Below are 22,241 nucleotides of genomic sequence, written 5' to 3' on the forward strand. Positions count from 1 at the left end.
AGACCCACAGCAATGTGGTTGACTCTTAAATACCCTCTGAAATGACCTAGCAAGCCACTGAGTTGTATTCAACCATGACAAAAACACAAAAAGAAATGAAACCGGACATACCACCTGGCATCGAACCAGGCACCGGAAACGACAACAGGAGACCCAACCCTGTTGGCCTTTCAAAGTCCTCCTTATTGACATCTGGGGGCATGTACCAAAGTTGGGAGAGCTGTCTCACAGACTATTTTTTTTTAAACAAACATTTTATTAAGGCATTTATGGTTTTATAACAATAACAGACACAAATACACAATCAAACATGGTCCAGTGCGTAACACATCCTTCCAGTTCCCACTGTTCCTGCCTAGGTTTTTTGGGTCGGTCTTCACAGTGGAAAACACAAATAACATGCCAGCGACTGATAGAAATGAGGCTATGACAGGTGAGGACCTTGAGAGGATTGTTATCACTAAGGAGGGAGTGATGGGCAAGCTAATGGGGCTAAAGGTAGACAGGTCTCCTGGCCCTGATGGAATGCATCCCAGAGTGCTAAAAGAGATGGCTAGGGAAATTGCAGATGCACTAGTGATAATTTACCGAAATTCACTAGACTCTGGGGTGGTCCCGGTGGATTGGAAATTAGCAAACGTGACGCCACTGTTTAAAAAAGGAGGTAGGCAGAAAGCAGGAAATTATAGGCCAGCGAGCTTAACTTCGGTAATAGTGAAGATGCTGGAATCTATCACCAAGGAAGAAATTGCGAGGCATCTGGATAGAAATTGTCCCATTGGGCAGACGCAGCATGGGTTCGTAAAAGGCAGGTCATGCCTAATTAATTTAGTGGAATTTTTTGAGGACATTACCAGTGCAGTAGATAACGGGGAGCCGATGGATGTGGTATATCTGGATTTCCAGAAAGCCTTTGACAAGGTGCCACACAAAAGGTTGCTGCATAAGATAAAGATGCATGGCATTAAGGGTAAAGTAGTAGCATGGATAGAGGATTGGTTAATTAATAGAAAGCAAAGAGTTGGGATAAATGGGTGTTTCTCTGGTTGGCAATCAGTAGCTAGTGGTGTCCCTCAGGGATCCGTGTTGGGCCCACAATTGTTCACAATTTACATAGATGATTTGGAGTTGGGGACCAAGGGCAATGTGTCCAAGTTTGCAGATGACACTAAGATGAGTGGTAAAGCGAAAAGTGCAGAGGATACTGGAAGTCTGCAGAGGGATTTGGATAGGTTAAGTGAATGGGCTCGGGTCTGGCAGATGGAATACAATGTTGACAAATGTGAGGTTATCCATTTTGGTAGGAATAACAGCAAACGGGATTATTATTTAAACAATAAAATATTAAAGCATGCCGCTGTTCAGAGAGACTTGGGCGTGCTAGTGCATGAGTCACAGAAGGTTGGTTTACAAGTGCAACAGGTGATTAAGAAGGCAAATGGAATTTTGTCCTTCATTGCTAGAGGGATGGAGTTTAAGTCTAGGGAGGTTATGTTGCAATTGTATAAGGTGTTAGTGCGGCCACACGGGGAGTATTGTGTTCAGTTTTGGTCTCCTTACTTGAGAAAGGACGTACTGGCGCTGGAGGGTGTGCAGAGGAGATTCACTAGGTTAATCCCAGAGCTGAAGGGGCTGGATTATGAGGAGAGGTTGAGTAGACTGGGACTGTACTCGTTGGAATTTAGAAGGATGAGGGGGGATCTTATACAAACATTTAAAATTATGAAGGGAATAGATAGGATAGATGCGGGCAGGTTGTTTCCACTGGCGGGTGACAGCAGAACTAGGGGACATAGCCTCAAAATAAGGGGAAGTAGATTTAGGACTGAGTTTAGGAGGAACTTCTTCACCCAAAGGGTTGTGAATCTATGGAATTCCTTGCCCAGTGAAGCAGTTGAGGATCCTTCATTACATGTTTTTAAGGTAAAGATAGATAGTTTTTTGAAGAATAAAGGGATTAAGGGTTATGGTGTTCGGGCCGGAAAGTGGAGCTGAGTCCACAAAAGATCAGCCATGATCTAATTGAATGGCGGAGCAGGCTCGAGGGGCCAGATGGCCTACTCCTGCTCCTAGTTCTTATGTTCTTATGGTTTATGTTCTAACTCCCCCCACCCCCTAACCCCGCCCTCCTTATTGAACCTTCTGACTATTTAGTTTTCTCCGAAGAAGTCGATAAATGGCTGCCACCTCCGACTGAACCCTAGCGTTGATCCTCTCAAGGCGAACTTAATTTTCTCAAGACTGCAAAACCCAGCCATGTCACTAACCCATACTTCTGATTTGGGGGCCTTCGAGTCCCTCCAGGTAATACCCGTCTCCGGGCTACCAAGGAGGCAAAGGCCAAAACGTCAGCCTCTCTCGCCCCCTGGACTCCCGGGTCTTCCGACACTCCAAAAATCAGCACCTCTGGACTCGGCGCCACCCTCGTTTTTAGTACCGTGGACATGACATCCACAAATCCCTGCCAGAATCCCCTAAGCTTCGGGCATGTCCAAAGCATGTGGACATAGTTTGCGGGCCCCCCTGCACACACCTGTCATCAACCCCAAAAAACCTTCTCATCTGGGCCACCGTCATGTGTGCCCGGTTAACCACCTTGAATTGGCACAGGATGAGGTCACATTGGCTCTGCTCAGAGCATCCTCCCACAGACTTGCCTCTAACTCATTTCCCAACTCATCTTCCCATTTACATTTTATCTCACCTATCTGGGTTTCCTCTCACTCCATAAGTTATTTATAGATTTCCGTTTCCTTCCCCTCACCCACTCCCATTCTAGAAACTACCTTGTCCTGTATCCCTGGGGCGGTAGAAGCGGAAAGGTCGAAACCTGCCCTCACACACAATCCCTCACCTGCAGATAACGAAACCCATTCCCTTCCGACAATTCAAACTCCTCTTCCAAATCCTCCAATTAGGGAAAGCTCCCATCAATAAACAAATCCCGCAGCCTCTCAATCCCTGCTCTCTGCCACCTCTGAAACCCCCCATCCATCCTCCCCGGGACAAACCGGTGATGGCCGCAAACTGGAGCCCACACCGATGCTCCTTCCACTCCCATATGTTTCCCCCAGACTCTCAGGGCCGCCACTACCACTGGACTTGGAGGAGCCGTTACCAATGCCCCCAAACTTGTGCCCTTACATGAGACCGCCTCCACCCGCTCCCACATCGATCCCTTCCCCAACTACCCACTTCAATCATGGCTATATTTGCCAGCCAGTAGTCGTTCCTAAAGTTCGGCAGTTCCAACCCTACCCCCTCGGCTCTGCTCCAGCAGCACTTTCTTTACTTGCGGGGTTTTACCCCCCCACACAATTCACCCTCTTAAAAAAGACCTTTGGTATAAAAATAGGAATGCACTGGAAAACAAACAAAAACTTCGAGCGGACCATCATTTTTACGGTTTGTACCCTCCCTGCCAGTGACAACGGGAGCATGTCCTACCTCTGAAAGTCCTCCTTCATTTGTTCAACTAAACGGGCCAGATTTAATTTATGTCGCTGCTCCCAACCCCGTGGCACCTGGATACTCAAGTGGCGAAAACACCCTCCCACCACTTTAAATGGCAACTCCTCCAGTCTCTTCCCCTGCTCCCTCACCTGGATCACCCCCTTCTTACCATATTTGTATTTCGCCCCTCTCGCCTTCCTCAACTGCCCCACCGCCTTCCCTGCGGATATCAGACCAAACTCCATCTGCAGCTTCTGCTGCTCCTTCAACAGTCCAGCCTCCGGGGCTTCAGAATACCTTCTGTCCATCTGGAGTATTTCCCTAACCAGTCTATCCATCTTTGCCCGCTCTACCTTCTCCCTATGAGCCCGTATCGATATTAGCTCCCCCCCTAACCACTGCCTTCAGCGCTTCCCATACCATTGCTGCCGAAACTTCCCCCGTTTCATTTATCTCCAAATAATTCTGGATGGCCTCCCTCACACCTCCTCATCTGTTAATAGTCCTACATCCAGTCTCCATTGCGGGCGCTGACCCCCCTCCTTGCTCACCCGTAAATCCACCCAGTGTGGGGCATGGTCCGACACAACAATCGCCGAGTACTTGGTATCCACCGCCCCCGCCAGCAAAGCCCTGTTCAAAATGAAAAAATCAATCCGGGAGTACAATTTGTGAACATGGAGAAAAAAGAAAACTCCTTCGCTCTTGGCCGTTCACACATACACAGATCTATCGGCCTATCTGTTCCATAAACCCCTTTAGTTCCTTCGCTGGCACCCTCCCTGTCTTTGAATTTGACCGATCCAACCTCGGATCAATGACCGTATTAAAGCCCCCCCCCTCCCTTCCCGATGATCAACATATGCGAGTCCAGGTCCGGAATCTTCCCAACACCCGCCTCATAAACTCCGTGTCGTCCCGGTTTGGTGCATAGATATTCACTAATACCACCGGCATCCCCTCCAGCTTCCCACACACCATAACGTACCTACCCCCCACCCCCCCCCCCCCGCCCCCGAGTCCGCCACTGTGCTCCCTACCTCAAATAACACCCGATTACTGATCAAGATTGCAACCCCCTAGTTTAGCCCTGAATGAAATACCTGCCCGACCAACCCCTTCCTCAGACTAGTTACGCACCCCCCCCCCCCCCCCCCCCCATATGATCAACCATCAGCCTTCTTAGGCCAGCCTCCAGCCCTTGCCTCCTCAGGCCCGACCTCGGGCGTCCACCGTCATCGACCTCCAATTTATCTTCCAGTGCCTGTCCTTCCCGTCAGCAGAATAATTTCCCCACTCCCACCCCCTCAACCACCGTACCTACAAAACAACAATCCCAACCCCCCATATCAAACTTGTCACCTGCTCACCCCCCACTGTGCTTCCGTGAGCTAGCCCACCCAGCTAGCCGGGCAGCCCACGCCCATGGCGCCAAGCATCCTACTCCCCACTGATCTCCCTCCCCCCGGCTCGAACATACATATGCAAACATTACAATCCCCAGCAAACACAATGAAGAAAATTCCACACACCATCCGCCAACAAGAACAAAGTTAACCCGCATATAAAACTGAGCAACGGCCCAAAAATTGGTCCAAAAGCACTACACACACAGCCCAAAAAGAAAAGAAATTTAGCAGCATAGACACAAAATTACTCGCTCCCATGTTCAATATCCTCCATCACCTGCCTGTTCTTTTTTTAAAAATTTAGAGTACCCAATTCATTTTTCCAATTAAGGAGCAATTTAGCATGTTGGGTTGTGGGGGCGAAACGCATGCAAACGGGGGAGAATGTGCAAACTCCACACGGATGGTGGCCCAGAGCCGGGATCGAACCTGAGACCTCGGCGCCGTGAGGCAGCAATGCTAACCACTGCGCCACCATGCTGCTCCAGTTCCCTGTTCTTAACAAAGTTCATCGCCTCATCCGGCTATCCAAAATAAAGTTCTTGACCCTCGTAAGTGACCCACAGACAAGCTGGATACAGCATGCCGAACTTCACCCCCTTCTTGAAGAGGGCCGTTTTAACTTTGTTAAAGCTTGCCCTTCTTTTGGCCAGTTCCGCACCCAATTCCTGGTAAATGCGCAGCTCTTTATTTTCCCACTTACAGCTCCTCGTCTGCCTGGCCCACCTCAAGATCTTTCCTTGTCCAAGAACTGGTGCATTCGTACCACCATCGCCCACCAAAAGAAGGGCAAGCTTTAACAAAGTTAAAACGGCCCTCTTCAAGAAATGGGTGAAGTTCGGCATGCTGTATCCAGCTCGTCTGTGGGTCACTTACGAGGGGCAAGAACTTTATTTTGGATAGCCGGATGAGGCGATGAACTTTGTTAAAAACAGGGAACTGGAGCAGCTCATTTATCCGCGGGCTTCCTCGCAAGCGCTCTATGTGCCCTGTCCACTTCCAAGGGTCGGTTAAACGCACCTTCCCCCAGCAGCTTCTCAAGCATACGCGCCACATATGCCCCTGCGTCCGATCCCTCGCTGTCCTCCGGGAGGCTAACTATCCTAAAGTTCTGCCTGTTCTCCAGATCCTTCACCTTCTGCAGCCTTTTCTGATGGTCCCTCATCAGCTCCATCTCCGCCGCCATCACAGTTAGCTGGTCCTCGTTCTCAGCTACCGCCTCTTCCACTTTCTGGATCGCCTGTCCCGGCTTCCAATTTTTGCTCCACGTGGTCAATCCCCGTCTTAATTGGGCCCAGGTACTCCTGTCTTTGCTTGGCAAAGTTCTCTTGGAGGAATTACACCAGCTGTTACGTTGACCACTGGGCCGGCAATCCGAGTCCCTGAGCCTCTGCCATGTTTTCCTGTGCTGGTGACTCCACTCCTTTCTTTGCCCAACAATCTTTCCTTTGCAGACCACTTCTGGTCCACGACTCCATAAACTGGCAGGGGATTCCTCTCCTCTACCTTACCAGACTCCTATTTACCGATCAAATCCCCCATAAGTCGGGGAAAAAGGTCCCAAAAATCCACCACGAACGGGAGCTACAAATAAGCGACCTCTCACTCCATGGCCGCCACCGGAAGTTGTCTCATAGACGGAAGTTGTCTCACAGACATTAAGCAACAGCCTGACATAATCATACTCACAGACACACTGGCGGGATTCTCTGTTTTTGAGACTAAGTGTTAACGCCAGTGGAGAATCCGTGGACTTTTCCGACAAAAATTCGTGCCGCACCTGGACCGATTCCGCTACCGTTAAGGGGCTAGCACCGGCGCCACGTGAAACACAATTAATTCTAATGGGAAAAGGTGCAGGATTCACCAGGTCCGTGATTAACACTCAAAAGGCTGACAAGCTGCTGCCGCATATAAACAATTCTCCCGCCACACGCACCATCCCAGCCAACAAGATGGTTGTAAGGAGAGCAGCACCAAGGTTTGTGGACGCAGAGCTTGAGACCCTCTTTGACACGGTGGAGGAGAGGAGGATGACCCTGTACCCTGGCCAGGGAAGGAGGCTGCCAGTTGCTGCCGTTCGTCGTGCCTGAGAGCAGGTGGCAGGACCGGTCAGCACTGTGGGTAATGGCACCCAGATTGGTCTGCAGTGCCGGAACAAACTGCATGACCTCCTCAAGGGGGCCAGGATGAGTACGCAGGACTGTACCCCTGCCACTAATCATGCTGCCTTTCTCCCCCCCCCCCCCCCCCCCCCCCCAGCACACACATCCATAACCCCCTCTCCTTCTCTGGAGGACGGCCAAACCCCACCTTGCCCCACATGCCAACACCCATACACGCCGCTATGGCCAGGTGACCTGGTCACTGAGGCCCTCAGCTACCCATCCCCTGGGCTGCATGCTGATTGTTTTAAAACTGTTTCCTTCTGTGTCTCTCCCACTCCCCCCTCTCCACCAGGAGAAGACCGCACACAACTGAAGCAAGAGAAGTCAGGAGGGGAACCACCAGATCTGCGGCCCCTCACCATGACGGTGCAGAGAGCCTTGCACCTGGCCAGTGGCCCAGAGGAAAGGGAGGTCGCTGAGGTGGAGGTTGGCCATGGTCAAGGAAGTGAGACCTTGCTGTGTGGAGGTCGGCTATGGTCAAGGAAGTGAGACCTTGCTGTGTGGAGGTCGGCCATGGTCAAGGAAGTGAGACCCTGCTGAGTGGAGGTCGGCCATGGTCAAGGAAGTGATACCCTGCTGAGTGGAGGTCCCCCATGTTCTGTGCGTGAACACCACACCCCCACCCCCAAACCACCCTCACCCTCTCCCACACCTTCACCCCCACCCTACACCATGCCCACATCTCCACCACCACGCGCTCCGTCCCCGACCCGCGTACTAATCATGCATTTTGTCTCGTGTCTTACAGGACCTGCTGGAGATGGGGCGGGTTCATTTGGCGTCCCCCGCCCCCCTGCCGTAAGCCGGAAAGTGATGGAAGCAGCTCAGACATCAGCTCTCCGCCCGAGACTCAGGACACCCCACAGCACGAGTCGGAGGATGACAGTGATTTTCCATCACAACTGTCTCCAACGTCCTCTACCATCCCAGAGACACTCACGTGGGTTGGCCATGTTAGTGAAGAGGCTCCTGGGACACTCCCTGGTGCACACCACACAGTTGACCCGGTACAGTAGGTGCAGGGAGGAGCACCCGAATGGGCGGACGGTTGGAGGGCAGGCCGATCCCAGGGACTAGCTGATGTCCAGACTGGTCACAGGCCTCTGGAAAAAACAGTCCCATCTGTAGTGGAGATGTAATCAGAGCCAGGGAGAACATAATAATAATAATCGCTTATTGTCACAAGTAGGCTTCAATAAAGTTACTGTAAAAAGCCCCTAGTCGCCACGTTCCGGCGCCTGTTCGGGAGACCGGTATGGGAATTGAACCCCCACTGCTGCCTTGTTCTGCATTACAAGCCAGCTGTTTAGCCCACTGTACTAAACTAACCCTATGAGGGGTTGTCGGCTAGCATCCAGTACCCGTAAGCGTAGTTGGAGGAGTCCAACCACATGCAGCAGTAGGAAGTGGTGCCGACAATATGTGCCATCCAGGCCAACACTGATCGGGAGGCGTCCGCAGTGGAGGAATTGGAGGCGACAGTTTTAGCTATGGATCAGCATGTCCAAGGCCTGGGGTATTCTGTGCAGGCGCTGGCCGAGGCCCAGGACAGGGTTGCCGCCTCACAGACGACCATGTCCCAGAGCCATCTGGAAATTGCAGCTGTGCCGCATATTCAGTTGGCTGAAGTACTGCTTGAGCACACTCATGGCCGCTGTAATGGCGTTGTTGCAGTGGGTCTCCGTGTCGGTCTATGGCCTTCGGATAGGTGTCATAAGCCACGACTGCAGCGGAAAGCGCCCGTCACCCAGCAGCCAACACATCAGCCGGGGGGGGGGGGGGGGGGGGGGGGGGGGGTCTTGAACATGTCAGGAATCGTCGAATGTGCCAGGTGAAGGCATCATGCACACTGCCTGGAAGACTTTTCTGTTTGTGTACAGCGGTCCGTTATCCAAAGGTGCTTGTAGGGGGACATGCATCCCTTCGACCACCCCCTGGGCCTGCGGCACCCCGACGATGGCAGCGAAGCTCTCTGCCCAGGCATCCTGATCGATGTATTGATTGACCTGGGCATATAGGCCGTGGGAGCACCTGTGCAACGAGGTCTGTGAGATCGCGGACAGGTCTCCAGTCGGCGCCTGGAAGGACCTGTGCCCTAAATGTTCAAGGCAACCGGCACCTTGGCGGCCACCGGGAGCAGGTGTTTTCCCCCATTCCCCACGGTGTCACATGTGCCATCACTGGGCATTTATGTCACATTGTCTCTCTGACCACCCGGAGTCGGAGTCTTCCATGGCATGCCTGGTCCAGCAGGTCCTCGAATAACAGGTGGTGCCGGTACACGCGAGGCCTCATGTGGCGCCTTCTTGGCACCTCCTCCTCGGCTTGTTGGGACAGCCGGTTCTACATCCTGGGCGGCTGCCACCTGCCCCTCTGCTGCACGCTCCGCTGCTGCAACTTCCTTGTCCTCGAGGAACTCACACTCGTACAGCAGCAGGGCATCCCCCAGGGCTGCGGCGACCAGCAGGAAAGTTACAATTGCTGGTTGAATTCCAATATCCACTGTCTGCAGAGGGTGAAAGGTCGACATGGTGCGAACCTCCGTGTCCAACAGGTCCACCGGGCTACATGGTGGCTCCTGCTGGCACTGCGGGATCCACCCCCACGTCTCCCTCCATGCCCCCATCCCCACACCCCTGGCCCGTCGGTGCCTGGAACCATGGCAGCCTCTGGCCCTGGTGCCCAATCCTGATCCCAGGGTTCCATTGGCTGGCATTGTCCTCGCCAGAGGCTATGAGGGTATTGCAATGACCATCGCCCCATGACATTCATTACCACTGTCATTACCATCACTGAATCCCCACAATCAACACCCTGGGGGTTACCATTGATCAGAAACTGAACTGGACTAACCATATTAATACTCTGGCTATCTGGGCAGGTGAAAAGCTAGGAATCCTATGGCAAGTAACTCACCTCCTGACCTCCGAAAGCCTGCCTACCATCTACAAGGTACAAGTCAGGAGTTTAATGGAATAACAAACAGAGTTGTTATCTCTGGGTTGTTGCCCGTGCCACGTGATAGTGAGATGAGGAATAGGGAGAGAGAGCAATTAAACACGTGGCTACAGGGATGGTGCAGGCGGGAGGGATTCAGATTTCTGGATAACTGGGGCTCTTTCTGGGGAAGGTGGGACCTCTATAGACAGGATGGTCTACATCTGAACCTGAGGGGCACCAATATCCTGGGGGGGAGATTTGTTAGTGCTCTTTGGGGGGGTTTAAACTAATTCAGCAGGGGCATGGGAACCTGGATTGTAGTTTTGGGGTACAGGAGATTGAGAGTATAGAGGTCAGGAGCACAGATTTGACTTCGCAGGAGGGTGCCAGTGTTCAGGTAGGTGGTTTGAAGTGTGTCTACTTCAATGCTAGGAGTATACAAAATAAGGTAGGGGAACTGGCAGCATGGGTTGGTACCTGGGACTTCGACGTTGTGGCCATTTCAGAGACATGGATAGAGCAGGGACAGGAATGGTTGTTGCAGGTTCCGGGGTTTAGGTGTTTTAGTAAGCTCAGAGAAGGGGGCAAAAGAGGGGGAGGTGTGGCGCTGCTAGTCAAGGACAGTATTACGGTGGCGGAAAGGATGCTAGATGGGGACTCTTCTTCTGAGGTAGTATGGGCTGAGGTTAGAAACAGGAAAGGAGAGGTCACCCTGTTGGGAGTTTTCTATAGGCCACCTAATAGTTCTAGGGATGTAGAGGAAAGGATGGCGAAGATGATTCTGGAAAAGAGCGAAAGTAACAGGGTAGTTGTTATGGGAGACTTTAACTTTCCAAATATTGACTGGAAAAGATATAGTTCGAGTACATTAGATGGGTCGTTCTTTGTACAATGTGTGCAGGAGGGTTTCCTGACACAATATGTTGACAGGCCAATAAGAGGCGAGGCCACATTGGATTTGGTTTTGGGTAATGAACCAGGCCAGGTGTTAGATCTGGAGGTAGGTGAGCACTTTGGAACCAGTGACCACAATTCGGTGACCTTTACGTTAGTGATGGAAAGGGATAAGTATACCCCGCAGGGCAAGAGTTATAGCTGGGGGAAGGGCAATTATGATGCCATTAGACATGACTTAGGATGTGTTGGTTGGAGAAGTAGGCTGCAAGGGTTGGGCACACTGGATATGTGGAGCTTGTTCAAGGAACAGCTATTGCATGTTCTTGATAAGTACGTACCAGTCAGGCAGGGAGGAAGGGGTCGAGCGAGGGAACCGTGGTTAACCAAAGAAGTGGAATCTCTTGTTAAGAGGAAGAAGGAGGCCTATGTGAAGATGAGGCATGAAGTTTCAGTTGGGGCGCTTGATAGTTACAAGGAAGCGAGGAAGGATCTAAAGAGAGAGCTGAGACGAGCAAGGAGGGGACATGAGAAGTCTTTGGCAGGTAGGATCAAGGAAAATCCAAAAGCTTTCTATAGGTATGTCAGGAATAAAAGAATGACTAGGGTAAGAGTAGGGCCAGTCAAGGACAGTGGTGGGAAGTTGTGTGTGGAGGCTGAGGAGATAAGCGAGATACTAAATGAATACTTTTCGTCAGTATTCACTCAAGAAAAAGATAATATTGTGGAGAAGAATGCTGAGACCCAGGCTATTAGAATAGATGGCATTGAGGTGCGTAGGGAAGAAGTGTTGGCAATTCTGGACAAGGTGAAAATAGATAAGTCCCCGGGGCCGGATGGGATTTATCCTAGGATTCTCTGGGAAGCCAGGGAAGAGATTGCTGAGCCTTTGGCTTTGATTTTTAGGTCATCATTGGCTACAGGAATAGTGCCAGAGGACTGGAGGATAGCAAATGTGGTCCCTTTGTTCAAGAAGGGGAGTAGAGATAACCCCGGTAACTATAGGCCGGTGAGCCTAACGTCTGTGGTGGGTAAGGTCTTGGAGAGGATTATAAAAGATACGATTTATAATCATCTAGATAGGAATAATATGATTATTTTTACCCTTTTGTGAAGGGTAGGTCATGCCTCACAAACCTTATCGAGTTCTTTGAGAAGGTGACTGAACAGGTAGACGAGGGTAGAGCAGTTGATGTGGTGTATATGGATTTCAGTAAAGCGTTTGATAAGGTTCCCCACGGTCGGCTATTGCAGAAAATACGGAGGCTGGGGATTGAGGGTGATTTAGAGATGTGGATCAGAAATTGGCTAGTTGAAAGAAGACAGAGAGTGGTAGTTGATGAGAAATGTTCAGAATGGAGTTCAGTTACGAGTGGCGTACCACAAGGATCTGTTCTGGGGCCGTTGCTGTTTGTCATTTTTATAAATGACCTAGAGGAGGGCGCAGAAGGATGGGTGAGTAAATTTGCAGACGACACTAAAGTCGGTGGAGTTGTAGACAGTGCGGAAGGATGTTGCAGGTTACAGAGGGACATAGATAAGCTGCAGAGCTGGGCTGAGAGGTGGCAAATGGAGTTTAATGTGGAGAAGTTGAGGTGATTCACTTTGGAAAGAATAACAGGAATGCGGAATATTTGGCTTATGGTAAAATTCTTGGTAGTGTGGATGAGCAGAGGGATCTCGGTGTCCATGTACATAGATCCCTGAAAGTTGCCACCCAGGTTGATAGGGTTGTGAAGAAGGCCTATGGTGTGTTGGCCTTTATTGGTAGAGGGATTGAGTTCCGGAGCCATGAGGTCATGTTGCAGTTGTACAAAACTCTAGTACGGCCGCATTTGGAGTATTGCGTACAGTTCTGGTCGCCTCATTATAGGAAGGACGTGGAAGCTTTGGAACGGGTGCAGAGGAGATTTACCAGGATGTTGCCTGGTATGGAGGGAAAATCTTATGAGGAAAGGCTGATGAACTTGAGGTTGTTTTCGTTAGAGAGAAGAAGGTTAAGAGGTGACTTAATAGAGGCATACAAAATGATCAGAGGGTTAGATAGGGTGGACAGCGAGAGCCTTCTCCCGCGGATGGAGGTGGCTAGCACGAGGGGACATAGCCTTAAATTGAGGGGTAATAGATATAGGACAGAGGTCAGAGGTGGGTTTTTTACGCAAAGAGTGGTGAGGCCGTGGAATGCCCTACCTGCAACAGTAGTGAACTCGCCAACATTGAGGGCATTTAAAAATTTATTGGATAAGCATATGGATGATAAGGGCATAGTGTAGGTTAGATGGCCTTTAGTTTTTTCCATGTCGGTGCAACATCGAGGGCCGAAGGGCCTGTACTGCGCTGTATCGTTCTATGTTCTACTCTCCACTTGCTTGGATGTGTGAAACTCCAACAACACTCTTTGACACCATCCAAGACAAAGCAGCCCACTTGATTACTCCTCCTTCCATAAACATTCAAACCCTTTACCACCGATGAACAGTGGCAGCCTTGTGTACCATCTACAGGATGCACTGTAATAACTCACCTAGGTTCCTTAGACAGCACCTTCCAAACCCACGACCACTACCATCTAGAAGGACAAGAGCAGCAGATACCTGGGAACTCTACTACCTGGGGGTTCCCCTCCAGGTCACTCACCATCCTGACTTGGAAATATATCGTTGTTCCTTTGCTGTCGCTGGGATAAAATCCTGGAACACCCTCCCTAACAGCACAGTGGATGTAGCTACACCTGATGGACAACAGCAGTTCAAGAAAGCAACTGACCACAGCCTCCTGAAGCGAAACTAGGGATGGGCAATAAATGCTGGCCTAACCAGCGACGCCCACATTCCGTAAATGAATTTTAAGAAAGGACTTCTCACACCCTCCTTTGTGTCTTCTTTTTGGGTGGGGGACCCTTTCTATCTAGATCACCCTGTTTATCTTTTGAATGTTCATGGGAATGGGTCTGTCTGAGTGCGAGGCCAATGGCCTGTGTGCTGAGTCGGCTGAATCCCTATCTGTGATGATTCTCTGCTCCTCCTGCCTGAGTGCGAGGCCAATGGCCTGTGTGCTGAGTCGGCTGCATCCCTATCCGTGAGGATTCTCTGCTCCTCCTGCCTGAATGTCCAGGCTAATGGCCTGTGTGCTGAGTCGGCTGCATTCCTATCTGTGAGTATTCTCTACTCCTCCTATCTGAGTGTCGAGGTCAATGGCCTGTCTGCTGAGTCGGCTAAATCCCTATCTGTGAGGATTCTCTGCTCCTCCAAGTTTGGAAAGTAAACAATATTTGAATTCCTTCACAATATCAACTACACAGCTCCTCATAGGGTCGTGGAATTTTGAGAGATAATACACATCGGTCGAATGCAATTTGTTTCAACCGTTCAAACTCAATTTTGATGACATGTCTCCAGGACTAACTTATACGCACGTAGAATGGCAGCCTGGGTCTGCTCATAATTCATAGACACGCAAGGGGTCAGCATGGAATCGCCTTCTCGGGCTCTTCCTGACTGCTGCACTTGTATTAACAATATCCAGATGTCGATGGCCATTCTAGCAGCTCTGCTGCTTTCTCAAAATGACTCCACATCACTCTCTTTGTATTTGGAAATTAATCTTGCATACCTTAAGGCCTCAGAGAGTGGCTAAGGATTAGAAAGATAGGGGATGCAACCAGATAGAGAGGGAGCATCCCTTGCAAATTCCAGCTATCTGTTCTCTCACACTCCCTTTGAGCTGCCAGCTCCATTTCCAATTTGCAGAGCCGGAATTCTTCTCTCTCCTTTAGTAATAATAATCTTTAATAATAATCTTTATTGTCACAAGTAGGTTTACATTAACACTGCAATGAAGTTACTGTGAAAAGCTCTTGAGTCGCCACATTCTGCGCCTGTTCGGGTACACCGAGGGGGAATTCAAAATATCCAAATCACCTAACAGCACGTCTTTAGGGACTTGTGCCAGGAAACTGGAGCACCTTTAGGAAACCCACGCAGACACGGGGAGAACGTGCAGACTTCGCACAGACAGTGACCCAAGCGGGAATCGAACCTGGGACCCTGGCGCTGTGAAGCAACATTGCTAACCACTGTGCTACCGTGCCGCCCTTTACTCTCTCTTGTTTCCGCTCCTTCAATTCTAGTATTCTGAGCTTTTTCAGTTCAAATTGGGCTAGAGGAAGGATTTGAAGTTATGGTTCAGCTCCAGATCTAGCTCCATATCCTGGTCACATGAAATCCAAATGTTCTATCAGCTGGATCAGTTCACTTCTGTTCACTTTACTGGGCAATTTTAACTGTACCTCCCTAGTTACTGCTTTCAGTTGTTCTGTTTTTAGGGCTGCTACGGTTTCACTGTTCAAATTTCCTTGTGCCACCCAAATATGGGCATTGAAAGTTGCCATTTTCTTAATGTTAGGGAAAAGGAGTTACCGAGACTTCTATTTTGCTTTTCAACTATCCCTTTATCTCAAATTTGGCTCATGTCTACTTGGACTCTGATCAAATTCAAATGGGCGATTCTGGATTTGAGCGCCCAATTTCTATTGTGGACAGGAGTGGAGTTAATTTAAACAGCCCTGACTTCTCCTGTCATCACCCAACTGTAAACAGATAGGTAATTTGATTTGTTTCCCATTTTAGAAGGAGTGAAGTATTTCCCCAAACCCTCAGTTTTGGCGTGATCCAATTTTCTATTAATTACTCCTCAGCAAACTCAAGATAGGATGAATTCAAAGAGTTAGTTATTTTCACACCCTCAGACCCCAGGAGCAGGGTTGCAATATTCCTTCCTGTGCATTCCTCAGGTAAAAAAAAGAAGAGATTGAGGATAGAAAGGTTTACAGAGCAAAGACCACAGAGAAACAAATTGTTTGGCATGGGTTCCAGAGTCCAGAACCATGGCCCAATGAGGTATTCCTTCACGGAGGTAGACAGACTAAAATCTAATGCTGCACAACTCACTTTTCTAGTGGAGCTAATTTCACATGAGCTAGGCATGCAGAGATGAATCAGTCATGTAGGTGATGGTACAGAATTTGCAGTAGAAACAGTGTAGATGGGGCTAGGTATTTTATTTGGTCAGATCCCCTTCTCTGACCTGCTGCTTGTAGTTGGTAAAATGGCAGACTGAGTTTTTTTCATACAGCAAGGCAATATTACTGTTACACAAGCTAGAGGATTCAATGAAATGAAATGAAAATCGCTTATTGTCACGAGTAGGCTTCAATGAAGTTACTGTGAAAAGCCCCTAGTCGCCACATTCCGGCGCCTGTCCGGGGACATAGAACATAGACCATTACAGCGCAGTACAGAGGCTGGTACAGGAATCGAACCGTGCTGCTGGCCTGCTTTAAAAGCCAGCGATTTAGCCCAGTGAGCTAAACCAGCCCCATGTATGCTAAACAAGCCCCCTATGGTCACTTTACCTCGCATTGACCATGGCAGCCTCTGGCTGCACAGCTGAAGACTATTGCTAATGGGGAATTGGCAATTTTAGGATTGCGAGTACCATACAGCCCCAGGTAGATCCCCGTTTTATGTGTGCCACGTCGCAGGTTGTTATTACTGCCTAGTATCCCAATCAGACTGAGAGACCTCGATACTTTACCTGAACTCTGGAGGTACATAACTCCCACCTTTTCACAGAGTCTTAGACAAAGGGTGCATATCCCCGGTCTGGGTTTCTGAGATGGCTAAATGTTCCAATAATTAAGACTAGAAAGGTTGTGGGGTCCTTTGCTCTCGCTGATGGATAGGTTCCAGTTGGCTAGTACTGCTTATAAAATACAGATTGCCTTTATATGGTTCCCTTTCAATTTGGTCTCTCCAGCCCACAGGAGTTTATTAGTGTTTCTTCAGAGATCACAAGCTGCAAATGTCCACGATGCTGCGATGGTAGTTCCTTTTGGTCTTGGGTTACGGACAGGCATAGATTCAACCATATTATTATGTTTTTTAAACTAAGATATGAGCTATATACACTTAATAATTTATATAGTATGAGGTCATAATCCCAACAAAGTGTTTTATAAAGGTTAGTGCAAATTCCTACTTTTTTATTCCAAGCTTCTAATGATACAAAAGCATATGGTATCCTTAGCTGTAACAGCCTTCTCAACCATCTTCAAAGACTTGTGCTAATAGAGTAGCACAGTGGTTAGCACTGTTGCTTCACAGTGCCAGGGACCCGGTTCGATTCCCGACTTGGGTCATTTTTTGTGTAGAGTCTGCACATTCTCCCGTGTCTGTTTGGGCCAGTTTTCTCCCACAAGTCCCGAAAGACGTGCTGGTTTGGTGAATTGGACATTTTGAACTCTCCCTCAGTGTACCCAAACAGATGCCGGAGTGTGCGACTGGGGGATTTTCACAGTAACTTCATTGCAGTGTTAATGTAAAATTATTATTATATCCCCACATCGCTGCTCCTGGGAGTTAGGAAGAATAAAAAAAAGAGATTCTCAAGGTACTAAACATTACCTGGTAACAAATTAAAAATCATCAATTGGGCTCGCAGCATGGCACATTTGCATGTGGTGGAAGCTACATTATGAATACACAACAGTGACCACAATTCAGTAAGTTTTAAAGTGCTGGTGGACAAGGATAAGAGTGGTCTAGGGTGAATGTGCGAAATTGGGGGAAGGCTAATTATAACAATATTAATCCAGATGTCCCGCTATTTCTTCCTTAACGACAGATTCAAGCATTTTCCCCACTACAGAAGTTAAGCTAACCAGCCTATAGTTACCCACCTTTTGTCTCCTTTTTTTAAAAACAGTGGCATTACATTTGCCGTTTTCCAATCTGCCGGAACCGCCCCAGAGTCGAGCGAATTTTGATAAATTACCACGAACGCATTTGCTATTTTCCCCGCCACCTCTTTTAATACCCTGGGATGCATTCCTTCAGGGCCAGGAGACTTTTCTACCTTTAGCCCCATTAGCTTGCCCAACACCACCTCCTTAGTGATAATGATCATTTTTAGGCCCTCATCTGCCATAGCCTCCTTGCCATCAATTATTGGTATGTTATTTGTGTCTTCCACTGTGAAGACCGACACAAAATACCTGTTCAATGCCTCAGCCATTTCCTTATTTTCCATTATTAAATCCCCCTTCTCATTCTCTAAAGGACCAATGTTTATCTTAGCTACTCGTTTTCATTTCATATATTTGTAGAAACCTTTGCTATCTGTTTTAAGCTAGTTTACTCTCATAATCTAACTTACTTTTCTTTACAGCTTTTTCCGTGGCTTTCTGTTGACGGTTAAAGATTTCCCAATCCTCTAGTTTCCCACTAATCTTTGCCACTTTGTACGCTTTTTCTTTCAATTTGATACCTGCCTTTATTTCCTTAGATATCCATGGCTGATTATCCTTTTTCCTTAGTCCTTCCTTTTCACTAATATATACTTTTCTGAGCATGGTGAAAAATCTCTTTGAAAGTCCTCCACTGATCCTCAATTGTCCCAACATAAAGTATTTGCTCCCAATCTACCCTAGCCAACTCCTTCCTCATCCCATTGTAATCTCCTTTGTTTAAACAGAAAACACTGGCATAGATTTTACCTTCTCACACTCCATCAGGACTTTAAATTCAACCATACTATGATCGCTCTTTCTGAGAGTATACCTAACAATGAGATCATTAATTATTCCTGCCTCGTTACACAGGACCAGATCTAAAATAGCTTGCTCCCTTATAAGTTCCATTACAAACTGTTTGAAAAACTATCGCGGATACGTTCTATGACCTCTGCCCTGACCAACCGACATGTGGATTAAAATCCCCATGATTGCTGTACCATTTTTACATGCATCAGTTATTTCTTTGTTTATTGCCCATCCCACCGTAATGTTATTATTTGGTGGCCTATTGACTTTGCCTATCAATGACCTTTTCTCCTTGCTATTTCTAATTTCCATCCAAATGGATTCAACCTTTTTCTCTACAGAACCTATATTATCTCTCACGACTGCCCTGATGTCATCCTTAAATATCTGTGCTACACCACCCACCTTACCTTCCTGCCTGTCCTTCAGAATAGTCTGATACCCCTCCGAATGGAGGTCTGTAACTTGTAGTGTTTCGCAGGGATCAGAACAGGGACCTCTGCGCTTAGTAAAATATACAAATGACTTGGAAGAAAACATAGCTGGTCTGATTAGCAAGTTTGTGGGTGATACTAAGATCGCAGGAGTTGCGGATAGCGATGAAGATTGTCAGAGAATACAACAGGATACAGATAGGCTGCAAAATTGGGCAGAGAAATGGCAGATGGAATTTAACCAGGACAAATGCGAGGTGAAGCATTTTGGTAGAGCCAATTCAGGTGGGAGCTATAAAATAAATGGCAGAACCATCAGGAGCATAGAGACACAGAGAGATCTGGGCGTGCAGTCCACAGATTCTTAAAAGTGGCAGCACAGGTAGAAATGGTGGTAAAGAAAGCATATCGCATGCTTGCCTTCATAGGACGGGGTATAGAGTATAAAGCTCGAAAAGTATGCCACAGTAATATAGAACGTTGGTTAGGCCACATTTGGAATACTGTGTCCAATTCTGGTCACCGCACAAAGCCTCCACAGAAGGACGTGGAGGCTTTGGAGAAAGTACAAAAAATGTTTACCAGGATGTTGCCTGTTATTAGCTATGAAGAGAGATTGAATAAACTGGGATTGTTCTCCCGAGAGAGACGGAGGCTGAGGGGCGACCTAATAGAAGCTTATAAAATATTGGGGTACAGATAGGATGAACAGTTGGAGGCTTTTTCCCACGGCGGAAATGACAATTACAAGGGGGCACAGGTTCAAAATGAGGGGGGAAAGGTTCAGTGGAGATCTGCAGGGGAAGTTTTTTTTTACACAGAGGGTGTTGGTGGCCTGGAATGCAGTGCCAAGTGAGGTGGTTGAGGCAGATACATTAAGTGACCTTTAAGACTTATCTGGATAGGCACATGAACAGACGGTGTATAGAAGGATGCAGGCGGTTGGTCTAGATAGGACATGTTATCGGCGCAGGCTTGGAGGGCCTAGGGCCTGTTCCTGTGCTGTATTGTCCTTTGTTGATACTTAACTCCCAGTCATGACCATCATGCAACCATGTCTCTGTAATGACCACTAAATCATACTCATTTGCAATGATTTGTGTCATCAACTCATTTATCTTGTTTCGAATGCTATGAGCATTCAGGTAGTTTTATGCTAGTTTTAATACCTTCTTTTTGAATCCTAACACTGCCATTAATAACATCTCCTGAGTTCTTCTTCCCTTTATCTTTTTTCATAACTTTCAATGTAGTTGAACCCACCTTCCAATGTGCTAACCTGCTGCATTGCTTCCCATCAACCAGTTTACTTCCATAGTGTTACCCTTACCTTCTCCGTCAAGAAATCAACGGCCTGATAATGTGTCAAAAGCTTCTACAGCATACACACACAAAAACACAAAACTACAGATTAACGTATAACACTTCAAATAAAACATGAAAATATCTTCACCTGCCAAACAGACTGTCATGAACTCCATATACAGTACAAACGCTGAGGTCTATTAATCCTTTTGGTTTTGTGGCTCTCTTTTCACTTTCAAAATAGATTAGTTGGGAGTCATTCCCCTCCAAAATGAAGTACAAGTTTTTCCATCGTTTACCTTTGCCTGAAACAAACAAATTCAAGATTTGTGGCTCATTTAGGGAAAATATAAAAAAGGATATTCAGAAACAGTTCAATATTTATCCTGATATCACAATATAGTTACAACTCAACATTATTCTGGTGATGGTGAGGTCAATTTCAGTTATACTGAAAAGAATCAAAGTGCAGGGCAGCACGGTGGCCTAGTGGTTAGCACAACCGCCTCACGGCGCTGAGGTCCCAGGTTCGATCCCGGCTCTGGGTCACTGTCTGTGTGGAGTTTGCACGTTCTCCCCGTGTCTGCGTGGGTTTCGCCCCCACAACCCAAAAATGTGCAGAGTAGGTGAATTGGCCACGCTAAATTGCCCCTTAATTGGAAAAAATAATTGGCTAATCTAAATTTATAAAAAAAAAGAATCAAAGTGCAAAAAAAACAAAAGATATGTCTGCTGATGCTGATACCTACTCCAACTCTGTGGTCCTGAATAAAGTTCCCCATCATGGCTTGCAGAGAGCCAAATTGTGCCGAGAAGGATCTCATTCAACATGTGATGGGAAATGTCAGAGCGAGCCAAGTGTATCAGAGGTGCTCTCTTGCACCTTCTAGCAGTTAGTGGCAGGGGCAGCGAGGAACTTGCCACATTAGCCACATGGCTGTAAAGCAGAGATTTTACTCAAATTTCTTCATTATAAAGTCCGAGAAAAATAATTTATATTCCAGGAACAATACATTATACAGAGCATAAAGCTCAGAAACAGGTAATTCAGCACAGCCACTCCAGGCCACTGACTTGAGCCTCCTGCCATCCTTCCTCGTCTAATTCCCTGCATAACCCTCCATTTCCTTCTTCCTAGCTTTCTCTTAAATGCATCTATGTTATTTGCCTCAATTGTTCCCTGTGGTTTGGAATTCTCTACCCTCGACGGTTCTGGATGTTCCATTATTGAATTCATTTAAGGCTGGGATAGGCAGATATTTGGTCTTGCCGTAAATTAATGGATATGGGGAGCAGGCAATGAAATGGAGTTGGAAGCTCAAGACTAGCTAAGATCGGGGGACATCCAAAGCTCCCTCTTTTGTGTCTCACCTTTTCAGAACTCTTAAATATTTCCACTTTTTTTCCATGGCTCTAATTGCTCTAGGTTTGTTAGAAGCAGAAAAATCTCTTGCAGATTTATGCTTTCCTGCCATTATTATGGGCCAAGAAACTCTAAATTTCAAGGAACAGTTTTGAGAATCATAGGCACCAAGTACTGTACTACAAATGTGGGAACAGCAACTGAACATTGATGCATATGTACAGTATGAACGGAGATCGGGAGCTTGCACGACCGATGTGGCAGGTCTGCAGAGCAGAGATTTGATCTGTTGGTTGTGAGATCACTTAGCTTGGTCTATCACTTGCTGTTTATGTTGCTTTTGACATGCATGTAGTCCTGTATTATTGCCTCATCAGGGTGACACTTTTTTTGGTATGCGTGCTATGTTTTTGGCAAAATTGTAAAGCTGGATGGCTAAATTAAACTTAGGAATCCTGTTATAAGAGTAGGCTCAAATAATTGGGGCCAGTTCACCTAGACATGTGCTTTTAAAACAATAAAGGAATTTGCATTCTGTCAAGTTGGGTAAGTCGAGTTGATGGTCGGGGAGGCATTTTTGGAAAAACTTTCCTCAGCCAAATACCACCAAAGCATGTGCCAAATATAATTTCTTTAAAAAGTTTAGACATTTCAGTTTAGGATGTATGTTTTAAT

At 47.6% G+C, this 22,241-nt stretch overlaps 1 protein-coding gene across 1 annotated transcript in view; it reads right to left on the reverse strand.

The window, feature by feature from the left end:
• rasa1a (RAS p21 protein activator (GTPase activating protein) 1a) overlaps nucleotides 1-22,241 on the reverse strand; it is a 285,109-nt gene that overhangs the window by 125,443 nt on the left and 137,425 nt on the right. The window contains 1 exon segment of the mRNA XM_038805349.1: nucleotides 20,352-20,508. Coding sequence (XP_038661277.1) covers nucleotides 20,352-20,508 — 157 coding nt within the window.

This window comes from Scyliorhinus canicula, chromosome 8, assembly GCF_902713615.1.
Source record: "Scyliorhinus canicula chromosome 8, sScyCan1.1, whole genome shotgun sequence".
In the NCBI taxonomy this organism is placed as follows: domain Eukaryota; kingdom Metazoa; phylum Chordata; class Chondrichthyes; order Carcharhiniformes; family Scyliorhinidae; genus Scyliorhinus; species Scyliorhinus canicula.